Source organism: Microcaecilia unicolor, chromosome 11 (genome assembly GCF_901765095.1).
Source record: "Microcaecilia unicolor chromosome 11, aMicUni1.1, whole genome shotgun sequence".
In the NCBI taxonomy this organism is placed as follows: domain Eukaryota; kingdom Metazoa; phylum Chordata; class Amphibia; order Gymnophiona; family Siphonopidae; genus Microcaecilia; species Microcaecilia unicolor.
In genome coordinates this window covers 43,434,104-43,447,842 of record NC_044041.1, presented here as the reverse complement: position 1 = coordinate 43,447,842, position 13,739 = coordinate 43,434,104, and the positions used below count along the sequence as shown (strand labels likewise).

At 43.4% G+C, this 13,739-nt stretch overlaps 1 protein-coding gene across 1 annotated transcript in view; it reads right to left on the bottom strand.

The window, feature by feature from the left end:
* Nucleotides 1–716: 716 nt before the first annotated feature.
* The window catches only part of AACS (acetoacetyl-CoA synthetase), a 138,314-nt gene continuing 125,291 nt past the window's right edge, over nucleotides 717–13,739 (bottom strand). The window contains exons 16-18 of the mRNA XM_030219363.1: nucleotides 11,517–11,575; nucleotides 10,091–10,293; nucleotides 717–1,185 (exon numbers count right to left, since the gene is read on the bottom strand). Of these exons, the coding sequence (XP_030075223.1) occupies nucleotides 1,048–1,185; nucleotides 10,091–10,293; nucleotides 11,517–11,575 (400 nt within the window). The 3' untranslated portion in view covers nucleotides 717–1,047. The remainder of the gene's footprint in view (nucleotides 1,186–10,090; nucleotides 10,294–11,516; nucleotides 11,576–13,739) is intronic.

Here is a 13,739-nt window from a genome sequence, read left to right as displayed (position 1 = left end):
AGATGCACATATTGAGTGAGAGCCAAAAATGAAATTACCGCAAGAGCCATGTGGTAGTCGGGCGGTAACTCCATTTTGGCGTGCGTAGATGCTTACGCGGCTTAGCATAAGAAATAAAGGGCCTCTTTTACTAAGCCGCGTAGGCGCCTACGCGCGCCCAAAGCACCAAAATGGATTTACTGCCCAACTACCGCATGGCTCTTGTGGTAATTTCATTTTTGGCACGTGTCCGCTACACGCATCTGAAAAATAATTTTTAATTTTCGGATGCACGTAGGTCCTTACTGCCTAAATTCTTTACCGCTAGGTCTATGGCTGGCGGTAAGGTCTGAGACCCAAAATGGACATATGGCAATTTTGATTTTGCCACACGTCCAGTTTGGGGGGGGGGGGGGGGGGGAAAGAGAGGCCTTTTTTATAGGTGTGCTGAAAAATGATTCTGCGCGCACCCAAAACCTGTGCCTACACTACCACGGGCCATTTTTCAGAGCACCTTTGTAAATGGACCCCAAAGAGTTTTAGCAATTTATGATCATCCTACATACCTCACGTTTCTTCAAGCCATCTCCACTTTCCCCACTGTCGTCGTTTTCACAAAACGTACCCTCCATATGTTAAAAAAATTAAAAAAATCTTACCAACATTCACCCATATAAATATCAATCCCATGTGGCAGCTATACCAATAAAACTCTTCACAAAAATCAAACACTGGTACAAAGTAAAAAATCACAGAAGTATCTGTCTTTACATCTCAAAGGTTTTTCCAGTACAAGAATGTGAACACGCTTCATGAAACAAAGTCAGGAAATCTGCATTTATGGCTAAAATTGATGCAACATTCTCTCCAAGCATGGATTTGAAGCAAAAACACATGGCATAGTCTCAGAGTACACCATGGGGGGGGGGGGGGGGGGGGGGGGTAAAATGTAGAAAACACAATCAACATTCCCCCTCCCCCAGTATTTAAACAACATCTGCTTTACATACAGTATTCATATGTACAATTTTAAAAACACACACATACAACTTTGTACTTCAAAAGCATTCAGAAGCCCTGAAGCTCAGGAATATTTTTGTAAAGGTCCAGCGACGCCCCGTTTGAGAAAGCGCTGCGCTGCTGCACGTCCTTTCCGGCGATGATCTCTTTCACGGCGACTTCCACTTTCTTTCCGCTGATTGTATACTGAAAACCATAACACAGCTGCAGTAAGAAGTCTGATACAGGCAGGGACTTACGTCAGGGCCTGTATTATTAATCAGCATCCACAGGCATTCGTAGACAGACGTACACCACCAGGGCTTTTTTTTTGAGGGGGTATTTGGGGGTACTGAGTACCGGCACCTTTTCCATTGTCAGCTAAAATTGACCCCTGATCCCCAAGTTTTAATGAAAGAGCTTAGGTTCTACACACCAATTCTGCCTTGTCATAAAGTCTGTGACTGGTTGCAGGGGGCCTGGCTATTGTGGGGTGGATCCCACAATATTCGAACAACAATACAAACATTTCACTCCTGAAGGGTGACCTAGCATTTGAGTACTGGCACCTTTTTTGCTAGTAAAAACGTACTGTACACCACACCAGGGGGCGTATCTGCGTGGGGCCTCAGGGGCCTGGGCCCCCGCAGATTTTGCCCTGGACCCCCCTACCGCCATCAACCCTCCCCAGCTGCCGTTCTTACTTTTGCTGGCGGGGGACCCCAAACCCCCGCCAGCCGCCCCGCGGTGTTTGAAATTCATCTTCGGCCTCCGTGGCCGTGCTGCTGTGATAGGCGCTGTTGAAATCCACTTCGGAGTCTGACGTCGTTGTACGTTGTACGTGCTGCGACGTCAGACTCCGAAGTGGATTTCAACAGCGCCTATCACAGCAGCACGGCCACGGAGGCCGAAGATGAATTTTAAACACCGCGGGGTGGCTGGCGGGGGTTTGGGGTCCCCCGCCGGCTGAAGAAGAAGTTTTTACGGCAGCGGCAGGTGGAAGCAGACCTCGGCTGGCGGGGGGTTGGGGTCCCCCGCCAGCAAAAGTAAGAACGGCAGCGGGGGAGGGTTGGCTGCGGGAGGGGGGTAGAGAGAGTCATTGGTGGCGGTGGGGGCTCGGCGGCGGGGGGGGGGGGGCTAAAATGTGCCCCCTCCCTCTGGCTCTGGCCCCCCCTACCGCCGGAGTCCAGATACGCCCCTGCACCACACACTGAAAGCAGCAAAGAATTTCTAAAACAACAAGAGCAGAACCTAGACATAGCCTGGTTTGCTCTGTTTTGATCACATTCTTATTTCATTCCAAGAAAGAAAGAACAGCAATGAAACCAAATGTGCCCTGTCTTTAGAAGAAATAAGCACATAGATGGATATATATATTTTAGATTTTTAAACATTGTGTGACTGCTCATGCATGTAACAAGGAGACATACAGAAAGAGTGTACCTAATTTTAAATGACTTATGTATAGGCGTTCAGGGGAGGGGGGGGGGAGATTGGGTACAGCAGGGGCAAAGTAGCAATGTACACACCCTCTGGGTTCTATAAAGGTCACCCACATTTGGGTGCGGATTCCAGATCCGGGTGCAAACTAAGGGGTCCTTTTACTAAGGTGCGCTGAAAATGGCCTGCACTGGTGTAGACGCATGTTTTGGACGCGCGTAGGTCCATTTTTCAGCGCACCTGAAAAAAAGGCCTTTTTTGGGGGGCCGAAAATGGACGTGCAGCGAAATAAAAATTGGTGCACGTCTATTTTGGACAGGAGACCTTACCACCACCCACTGACTTAGCAGTAAGGTCTCACGCGTTACCCGGGCGGTAATGGCCTAGAATGACTATTAATACCCGGTTTCCGCCGCGCGCTGGTAAATAAAAATTATTATCCAGCGCATGTAGCAGACAGGTGTAAAAATCGAAATTACCGCCTGGGCCACACGGGAGCCAGGCGTTAACTATGAATTGACACACAATGGGCGCGCATAGGTGCCTACGCGGCTTAGTAAAAGGGCCCCTAAGTTATTGAGACGTTAATTATTGGTGTTAATTTGCACTAATTTGGACTTGTACACTGATCTGCCTATGTGCTATTCTATAACAATGCACGCCAAAATTGTCTCACGTGCAACTCAAAATCAAATGTGGTACCGGAAGATTGGAGAGTGGCCAATGTAACGCAGATTTTTAAAAAAGGTTCCAGAGTAGATCTGGGAAATTATAGACTGGTGAGTCTGACAACGGTGCCAGGCAAAATGGTAGCGACTATTATTAAGAACAAAATTACAGAGGATATTCAAAAGCATGGATTAATGAGACAAAGTCAACATGGATTTAGTGAAGGGAAATCTTGGCTCACCAATCTACTACATTTCTTTGAAGGGGTGAACAAACATGTGGATAAAGGTGAGCCGGTTGATATTGTGTATCTGGATTTTCAGAAGGTGTTTGACAAAGTACCTCATGAAAGACTCCAGAGGAAATTGGAGAGTCATGGGATAGGAGGTAGTGTTCTATTGTGGATTAAAAACTGGTTAAAAGATAGAAAACAGAGAGTAGGGTTAAATGGTCAGTATTCTCAATGGAGAAGGGTAGTTAGTGCAGTTCCCCAGGGCTCTGTGCTGGGACCACTGCTTTTTAACATATTTATAAATGACCTAGAGATTGGAGTAACTAGTGAGGTAATTACATTTGCTGATGACACAAAGTTATTCAAAGTCGTTAAATCGCGAGAGGATTGTGAAAAATTACAAGATGACCTTACTGGGCGTCTAAATGGCAGATGACATTTAATGTGAGCAAGTGCAAAGTGATGCATGTGGGAAAGAGGAACCCGAATTATAGCTACGTCATGCAAGGTTCCACGTTAGGAGTCAAGGACCAAGAAAGGGATCTAGGCGTCGTTGTTGATGATACATTGAAACCTTCTGCTCAGTGTGTTGCTGCGGCTAAGAAAGCAAATAGAATGTTAGGTATTATTAGGAAAGGAATGGAAAACAAAATGAGGATGTTATAATGCCTTTTTATCGCTCCATGGTGCGACCGCACCTCGAATATTGTGTTCAATTCTGGTCGCTGCATCTCAAAAAAGATATAGTGGAATTAGAAAAGGTGCAAAGAAGGGCGACGAAAATGATAAAGGGGATGGGACGACTTCCCTATCAGGAAATGCTAAAGCGGCTAGGGCTCTTCAACTTGGAGAAAAGGCAGCTGAGGGGAGATATGATAAAGGTCTATAAATAATGAGTGGAGTTGAACGGGTATTTATTTATTTATTTGTAGCATTTGTATCCCACATTTTCCCACCAATTTGCAGGCTCAATGTGGCTTACATTACGCTTTCCAAAAATACTAGGACTAGGGGGCATGCGATGAAGCTACAATGTAGTAAATTTAAAATGAATCGGAGAAAAGTTTTCTTCACTCAACGTGTAATTAAACTCTGGAATTCGTTGCCAGAGAATGTGGTAAAGGCAGTTAGCTTAGCGGAGTTTAAAAAAGGTTTGGACGGCTTCCTAAAGGAAAAGGCCATAGACCATTATTAAATGGACTTGGGGAAAATCCACTATTTCTGGGATAAGCAGTATAAAATGTTTTGTACTTTTTTGGGATCTTGCCAGGTATTTGTGACCTGGATTGGCCACTGTTGGAAACAGGATGCTGAGCTTGATGGACCTTTGGTCTTTCCCAGTATGGCAATACTTATGTACTTATGAATCAGAGATGTTCCAAAAATTTGGGCGTAGTGTTATAGAATAGGGTCTTTTACACACCCAACTGTCATTGGTTGCGCACTATATTTTCAGGTTCGAGCAGTTCAGTTCACACGTTATCGATGGATTTTAATATATTTGAATGTGTTTGACAATTTTATTGTTTTAATATGGTTTGTCTGATGTTTATATTTTGTATGCATGTTTGTTCGCCAACTAAAATTACGATAGTGCGGAATATAAATCTTGTGAAATAAATAAATAATTTACACCAGTTTTCAGCAGGCGTTAAATCCTCATGCCCAAAGTTGGGTGCAGGAACCTACACTAACTGTTCTTGTGTTAAAATACAAACAGCAGGGGATGGAGAAAGGAAGGCTAGAGAATTTCAAGATATACAGCATATTCTTCAAGACTAATGTTTTCTTACTCATTTCTTAGTATAATGCCAACAATTTAGTTGCAAACTATACATAAGAAAATGGCCGCTCGATATTGCTGTTGACATCAGATGCCAATAATCACATTCACCAAATCGGCAACTCATTAACATGTCAGCACAGAAACATGAAAGGCAATCATAGAAAATGACACCACTCAACTCGGGCATTAAGACACACAGGTTGCAGAGAATTTTGTTCTTTTTGAAGCAGTCTTTCATCAATCTCCCCTTCTTCTCAAAGGTGCTATCTATTGCAACACCACACATCGCAGGTCTGTAAAAACATGACTCGTTTTAACACAGTGAGCTGCCAGAGGAAGTCCCATTTTTTCAGTCTGGATCGAACTCTTATACTCTGTCAAACGAACAGAAGCTTTCAAATAGTTTGCCTCATATGTAGTTTCCTACAGGGGCACATTAGGCAATACACAACATGGTCTGCAGTACACGATGTGGCTTCGTAACACACAGCGTTTATTGCATGTGGGATGTTTAAATTCAGACAGCTCAAGCATAATGACACAAAACATGGATATAAATAAACTTCTCCTGGCTGCTGGAAGCAATTCTGAAGGACTCAAGGTTTCCTTAAGATTCCTGCCTCGACTAAAGGCAAAACACAAAGAAGTATTGGCTAGCACTGGTATACTAGTGACCACATTCCAATGTCTTCTCACTGCTCTTATTACACTTAGATATAAAGGCATGTATTTTAGGACATAACTGAGAATGTTGTCTTCCATTGGTTGAGATGGTCACTGTTCCAACAGAAACTCACCGTTATTAAAATTTAGCTCTGCAATATGTCTCTCTAATCACACGATTCAGGTATCATGGAGTCTGCAGTCTTGTTATCAGATCCTTCACTTGCCTATGAAGCTCTACATCACTGGAACATATATGGCGGAACCAAAGAAACAGTGAAAATGGTAAACTGTTTTTCAAGGAAGGAGGATGACAGCTGTTAAACTCAAAGAACGTATTTCTATCAGTCAGTCACTTTGTGGAACACAGTGGTAGAGAAACATCCAAAAAGGAAATTTCATGCATATCCCACTGCAAATGAAACTTGATGTTAGTAAAGAGTTGATTGTAGAGATGAAGGCTTGTAATTCTTGTTCATCTCCATTCCACAACAAGAAAACGTCATTGATAAAGCGTACCCAGAGCTTAACCTTATCAAACCTGTCTGCTAAAAATACAAACCGTTGCTCTGAGATCATAAATAAAATTTGCCATTGATGGCGCCATACTGGCACCCATGGCCGCTCCATATATTTGCTGAAACAGCTGTTCTTCAAATTGAAAAAAAAATGATTTCATAGCAATCGCTGCTAAAGACACAATGAAAGATAGGAATGGCCAATGATGCTCTTCCATACAAAAAAGGTCTGCAAGACTTCTAGAGCTTCTTCTTGCAGTATCACTGTATAAAGTGATACTACATCCAAAGTTGCAAGTAGACAATGCCGACAGTCGCCTTGGAAAGCTTACAAACATCTCATAAAGTGAGTAGAATCCTTAAAATAGGACTTTCCTGCCTTAACCAAAGATTGTAAGAAACAATCTACATACATCAAAAGAAGTTCCAGTACTGAACCTCTACTTGATGCATTAGAACTCTCAGGTGGTCTTACAAGAGTCTTATGAAATTTAGGCAGGCTATAAAAAAAACTGGTGTCTTAGGATGTGCTGAATTCAAAATATGAAACTCTTTCTGGGTCAAAACCCCCCTTTGCATATCTTTCATATCTGCAATATGTGATGTTGCAACGGATAGCACCTTTGAGAAGCGGGGGAGATCGACAAAAAAGAAGATTGCTTCAACAAAGAACACAAATTGATTTTTTATTTAATACTCTGGAACTGAGGTGAGTGGTGTCATTTTTTATGATTGCCTTTCATGTTTCTGTGCCAACATGTTTATGAGCCACTGATTGGTGAATGTGATTATTAGCGTCTGATATCATCAGCTGTATAGAGCGCCATTTTCTTATGTATACTGAGAGAGCTTCCAGTTTTTACTAAGAAGTAAGAAAATATTAGCCTTGTAGAATACGTTGTACATCTTGAAATTGTCTCTAACTTTCCATTCTGCAGCCCCTGCTGTTTGGACCCTTAAGATGTGAAACGCTAGCCACCGTTGGTCTCTTCTGGGGATCTTTGACACAGAGAATAGAGTCTGAAGCTATAGCGATCGTCACTGAGCTAAGTGCAATTTATGATAACGTTTTGGAAAGCATTGTAGGTTGGTTGCACTTTTGGACACTATAGATGGACACTAGATATATAATGCAGTGGAGTTGTAAGGGTTTTTGCCTATGATGAAGCGTAAGGCTCTATAATGCAACAAATAATAATAAAAAATTATTTTTAGAGCCTATAGCTTTAAAGGGCAATGTCCCTGGAACTCTTTGAGGCTTTTTCCTTCCTTCGTTGTATTTACAGCACGTTTCTTTTTATTGTGTAGGCAGGATCTCTAGATTTGTACAGTGACTGTTTCGCCTGCACCCCACAGCATTTTTATAGTTTATTCTAAGACACACACACTTATGCCATGTCCAAGATAGACGTAAATGCACGAGCCTAAATGCTGCACTTTAGTGCATAATTGACACTATTCTACAATCTGTGCATATAACTGTGGGAGATGCTGATGCCCCAACCCCATGAATGCCTCCCTTGCAGTTTTCTGGTGCCCTTTTTGAGCACGGTTTATAGAATTTTCCTCGTAGTGGGTATGCAAATCTTTCTCATGCATATACATTAATCTACAAAACAATATATAACAAGGATCGGATCACTCAACTTATCTCTACTAACTAGTATAAACAAATATGTAAATTATTATTATTATTAGCATTTGTATAGTGCTACCAGACGCACGCAGTGCTGAACACCTGACACAGAGAGACAGTCCCTGCTCTATAGAGCTTACAATCTAAAAACACAGACAGACAAGACAATTAAGAGCGATATGTGCTCAGAACCAAGTACCCTTCAATAGAGGGCAACCCACATCCCATCTTCGGACATAAAAGCCTTATAAAGTCAATCAGCTCTTGCAACAGCATGAAATGACTGTCCAATCAAACAAAAATAATGTCCAAAAAGGGATCTTCATAAAATAACTACGGGGCCCTTTTGCATCCAGCACATGCCAAATCGGCATTACCACCCAGCTACTGTGTGCCCTGGGCAGTAATTCCGAATTTGGCACATGCCAAAAACATGCAGTACAAAGTATTTTCTATTTTCTACCACGGGGCACCTACCCAGCGATAAACAGCAGTTGGCATGCGCTGCACGCTTACTTCCCGGGTACCACACAAGACCTTACCGCTAAGTCAATGGGTGGAGGAAGGTTCTCAGGCTAAAAATGGGTGCATGCTGGTTTCAATTTTAGTGCACATCCATTTTCCGGCCCCTTTACAAAAAGGCCCTTTTTCCTAGACGCGGTTAAACAAATGGCCCAACGCGTGCCCAAAAGATGCACTCGCACTACTGCAGGCCACTTTTTACCGTGGCTTAGAAAAAAGAGCCCCTAATGTATTATAGTCAATGATGGCAAACAAAAGATGCTCATAAAAATTCTTAAATAGAAGTTATCTTAAGTAGAACTTGAATCTTTCAAGACTGACAGTTCAACAATAAATAGAGCAGTTACGATGATAGGTGGAACTCCATTGCTTCACCTGAAATGATTAAAATAATTCAACACGTAGAAATCTCCATCTCCAACACTAGCTGCGTTTCCCAAAAGTGTTTCTTCATAAGTTATATTTAAGATTTTTAATGAACATCTTTTGTTTGCCATCATTGACTATAATACATTAGTATGTTCGCTGCACACCTGGGCCCCTTTTACCACAGCGGGTAAAAAGGCCAAAAAAATGACGTGGCCATGTGGTAAATTCACACGTGCCAAGCAGCCGTTTTGTGGGGAGCAATTAGTGCCTGCGGAAATATATTTTTTAATATTTCCACTAGCGCCAGAAATAGCGCACGTTGGGCCTGCGGTAGTTCTGGGTTGCCGCACAGCAACCCTTTAGTAAAAGGCCCCCTTGTTTAGGAAGATCCCTTTTTGGACATTGTGGGCAGTCATTTCAAGAGCAGATTGACTTTATAGGGCTTTTATGTCCGAAGATGGGATGTGGGTTGCCCTCTATTGAAGGGTACCTGATTATGAGCACATATCACAAATTTACATATTTGTTTATATTAGTTAGTAGCAATAACTTGAGTGATCTGATCCTTGTTCTATATTGTTTTGTAGATGAGTTTACATTTCGGGATCAGATTTTGAAGACATTTGCTACCCCATTTTTAATATATTTCTAATACATATACATTAGACATCTTACACTCCTGACTTGTTTTCAGTCCTCATAGTGCATGCGGTCCACTGGAAACAGATTTGCTGCTTGTGTGGGTTTTTTTTACCTTTTAGAAATTTCAATTTTCCCATCATACCCTCCTAATCTCTCTCTCTCCAGTCACACATCCCTAGGTTTTTAAGTCTCATCTCATACGGCCTTTGATTTGGAGTGGACTCTAACCTTCCCATGTTACATTACAAAGTAAATCTAAAATAAATTATATAATTCAATTCATGTACATTCTACTTACATATGCTCAACTGTACAATTTAATTTCTGATGCATTCATCCCTGTCAGGGTCTCAGGTGTGAATGCAGGAGTGGAGGAGTGGCCTAGTGGTTAGAGCACCGGTCTTGCAATCCAGAGGTGGCCGGTTCAAATCCCACTGCTGCTCCTTGTGATCTTGGGCAAGTCATTTAACCCTCCACTGCCTCAGGTACAAAACTTAGATTGTGAGCCCTCCTGGGACAGAGAAATATCCAGAGTACCTGAATGTAACTCACCTTGAGCTACTACTGAAAAAGGAGTGAGCAAAATCTAAATAAATAAATAAATCCATCATATACCAAGAACATTTGCAACTCACAGGAATGTCTTTGGTTTCCAGGATAAGGGCCGGGATGTGCCTTGCTGACAGCGCAATGCGTATAGCATTCTTCATCCTCTTCACCAACTCCTCACTGAACTTGTGACTGGAAGCCATCCTCAAGAACAGGATGACCCTCTCCTCACCATCCTTGTTATACTGAGGGATACACAGGCTGTCTGAAACTTCCTCAAAAGCCTCAACTGAAGAAATACAATGAAAGATGGAATTTGATCAATTCCACACCGACATGCGGGTTGTTGGCATTTTTTTCAACTTGCAAGTATGTTTAATTTCTTTGAGGCCGATATTCAGACCGCCGGAGTTAGACTGGCTAACTCCTGGGGTCGGCGCTAAAAATGGATATTCAATGCTGGGCCGTTTCCGGTGACCAGCATTGAATGTCTGGTTTATTTTTGGCCAGTTTAAAGATAACTGGCTAAGTCGATATTCAGACTTAGCCAGTTATCTTTAAAACAGCCAAAGATATACTAGGTTTTCATGCGGCCAAATAAGACCACAAAACCAGATTTTAAAATCAGCAGATAGCCAGTTATATCGGCCGATATAACTGGCTATCTACTAGTCGCTAACCAGAGATATTCAGCGGGGGATAGCCAGTTAATCTCTGCTGAATCAATGGATATCCAGTTAAGTGCTATTTAACCAGTCAGCAGCCTTTCTGGCTGGTTAAATAGTGCTGAATTTCAGGGGGGGGGGGGTGGTTCTTTTGGTTGAAATCAAATCAGAAATGATCCGCCAACCAAACCCTCTTATGATAAATAGGCCACTTCACTCGCAAGGAATTTATGTGGGTAAAAAAACATGTTTACTTTCATAAAACAGGCTCTTGAAAATTGCACAGCCTTACTGTGGGAAGAAAGGATGTTCCCAGGAATAGGAGGAAGTCAAGAGGAAGTGAAGGTGCATGCAGTTATTTAATTTTCAAAATGTCCACATGAACTGTATCACACAAATATCAGTGCAAAAACCATGAATAATTGCACCTGCAGACTTTAAATGTTCAGTTTTCAATGAAACATTTCACAGAGTTTTACTCTGAAACAAAGTCTACAGGCTCTGTGAGGATGTTGAAAATACTGTCCTGAAAACTGGTTATTTTGTGCAGAAAAGGGGGAAGCTCACATTCTATTATCCTAAGACAATCATTCTCAACCTAGTGCTAGAAACACGCCCAGCCAATCAGGTTTTCAGGATCTCCACAATGAATATGCATGAGAGGTCTGTATGCACTGCCTCCATTGTCTGTTGATCTATCTCGTGGCTATACATTGTGGAGACCCTGAAAACCCGACTGGCTGGGTGTCTCTCAAGAACCTTCTAATACCATTTTTTGTTCTCTGTTACAATATTTAAAACATAAATCCAAATTTTTAAGAATAAGTGTGGAAATCTGCAGTCGTACCTATGTGATAGATCTCGGAACTCCCAAAACGAACGCCGTTCGGATTTAAGGTGCCATCACTGAAAAACAGAGTGATCAGAATTAATTACAGATTCTTCCGTGTCATTCCAGACACATACAAAAATGCAGCTAGTTTTTGCAGGAGGCCTCATTATGAGGAGAGATTTCAAACAAGCAGTTACAGAGTGTCATGTGGTTTCAATACGACCCCTTCCCTTCTCTCACACACGTCATTACAATCTTCAAAAATTTTAAACGGGATACATCTTCAAAGCGAATAGGGAAAATGGCACAGAAATGGAGATTTCTCTGTATGTCTGCTGCCATCTGCCTCGGAACCTGTTCCAAGTACTAGACTAGCTGGGTACGTTCAGATGAGACACAAAGTTGACTGTTACAGTATTTAAAACAGGAAGGATTGTGGAGGAGTTTCAACGCTTGAAAGTCACTTAGCAGTTCAAACAAAAGGAAACAAAATCATTCTTGATCCAAAAGAAACTAGAAAGAGGCTTCACCTCAACCATACAAACAAACATTAGGGTGCTCTGTGCTGATCCTCTTCATACGACCTCACATAGAGACAGTAATTTTATAACAAAGAGCCTAGCGTAAGAGGGCAAGTAGGTGCCTATTCAGGTGCTATTTCAAAACGACACATAGAGGGGCATAATCAGTGGTGTGCTGGAGCCGGCTCGCACCGGCTCGCAAGAGCCGCTTGTTAAATTTTGACAGCTCTTGCGAGCCGGTTGTTGTATGGGGCGAGCCGGCTCCACTGCACGAGGTAAGCATGGCAGGAGGGCGCCATGCTTACCTCCCCTCCCGCTTCCATCCATGTGTAGCGATGTCCTTCGCCCCCCCATCCTCCCCTGCCGCTCCCATCCGTCCGTTAATTACCTGCCTCAAAGAGCCGCATTATCTAAAGCCTGCCTGCTGCCCATCTCCAGCTGCCTGCCTTCCCTGCTTGCTGCTCAGGACTTGGTTCGCGCCTTAGTCCCGCCTTCTGATGTCATTCTGACGTCATTTCCTTTTCCCGCGGCGGGACTAAGGGCGCGAACCAACTCCTGAGAAGCAAGCAGGGAAGGCAGGCAGCTGGAGACGGGCAGCAGGCAGGCTTTAGATAATGCGGCGCTTCGAGGCAGGTAATTGAAACGGACGGATGGGAGCGGCAGGGGAGGATGGGGGGGCAAAGGACATCGCTAGACCTGGATGGGAGCGGGAGGGCAGGGGAGGGAGGAGAACTGCTGGGCATGGATGGGCAGAGGGCGGCAGGGGAGAGAACTGCTGAGCATGGATGGGCAGAGGGAGGCAGGGGAGAGAATTGCTGAGCATGGATGGGCAGAGGGAAGCAGGGGAGAGAATTGCTGGGCATGGATGGGCAGAGGAGAGAATTGCTGGGTATGGATGGATAGAGAGGGGCAGGGGAGAGAGGAGAGTTTCAGGACATGGATGGCGGGGAGAGCAAGAGAAATTCTGGACATGGAGGGAAGATAGAGGAAGGAGATTAGATGAGGGAAAAGGAAGTGAGGAGAGAAACTGCACATGGATGGAGAAAATAGGCAGAAGCTGGATCCACTGTACAGTCAAGTATGCGGAGGACCAGAAATAAAGAAGAAAGGAGGAAAGAAAAGAAATAAATGGAAAGGAAGCCCTGGAAATGAAGTCAAGGGAACAGATAGAGAGCAGCAGAATCAGATACTGGACCTGCATGATCAGAGAAACAAAGTCACCAGACAACAAAGATAGAAAAAAAATAATTTTATTTTCATTATAGTGTTTGGAATATGTCCACTTTGAGAATCAGGTGCTGAACGTTAAAAGTTTATGTTTATTTACTTATTTATGGCATTTTATCCCATATTAAACATGAATTAGATTGGAACCTGGGATCATTTAATTTTTTTTTCCTGGAGAGAGTAATGTGTTGGCGGCCCCTCCCCCCCCCCCCCCCCCCCCGGGTATAGCCAGCTCTGCAATTTTTTTTTGGGGGGGGGGCGCAGAGGTGGACGGGGGGGGGGGGGGGGGAGCGCAGAGGTGGACCGGGGAGAGAGCCTGTTGTTAAAAATTTACCAGCACACCACTGGGCATAATCGAAAGGGACGTCCAAGTTTTGTTGAGGACGTCCTCGCAAAACGTCCTGGTGGAGGGGTGGGGAAACCCGTATTATCAAAACAAGATGGACATCCATCTTTCGTTTCGATAATACGGTCGGGGACGCCCAAATCT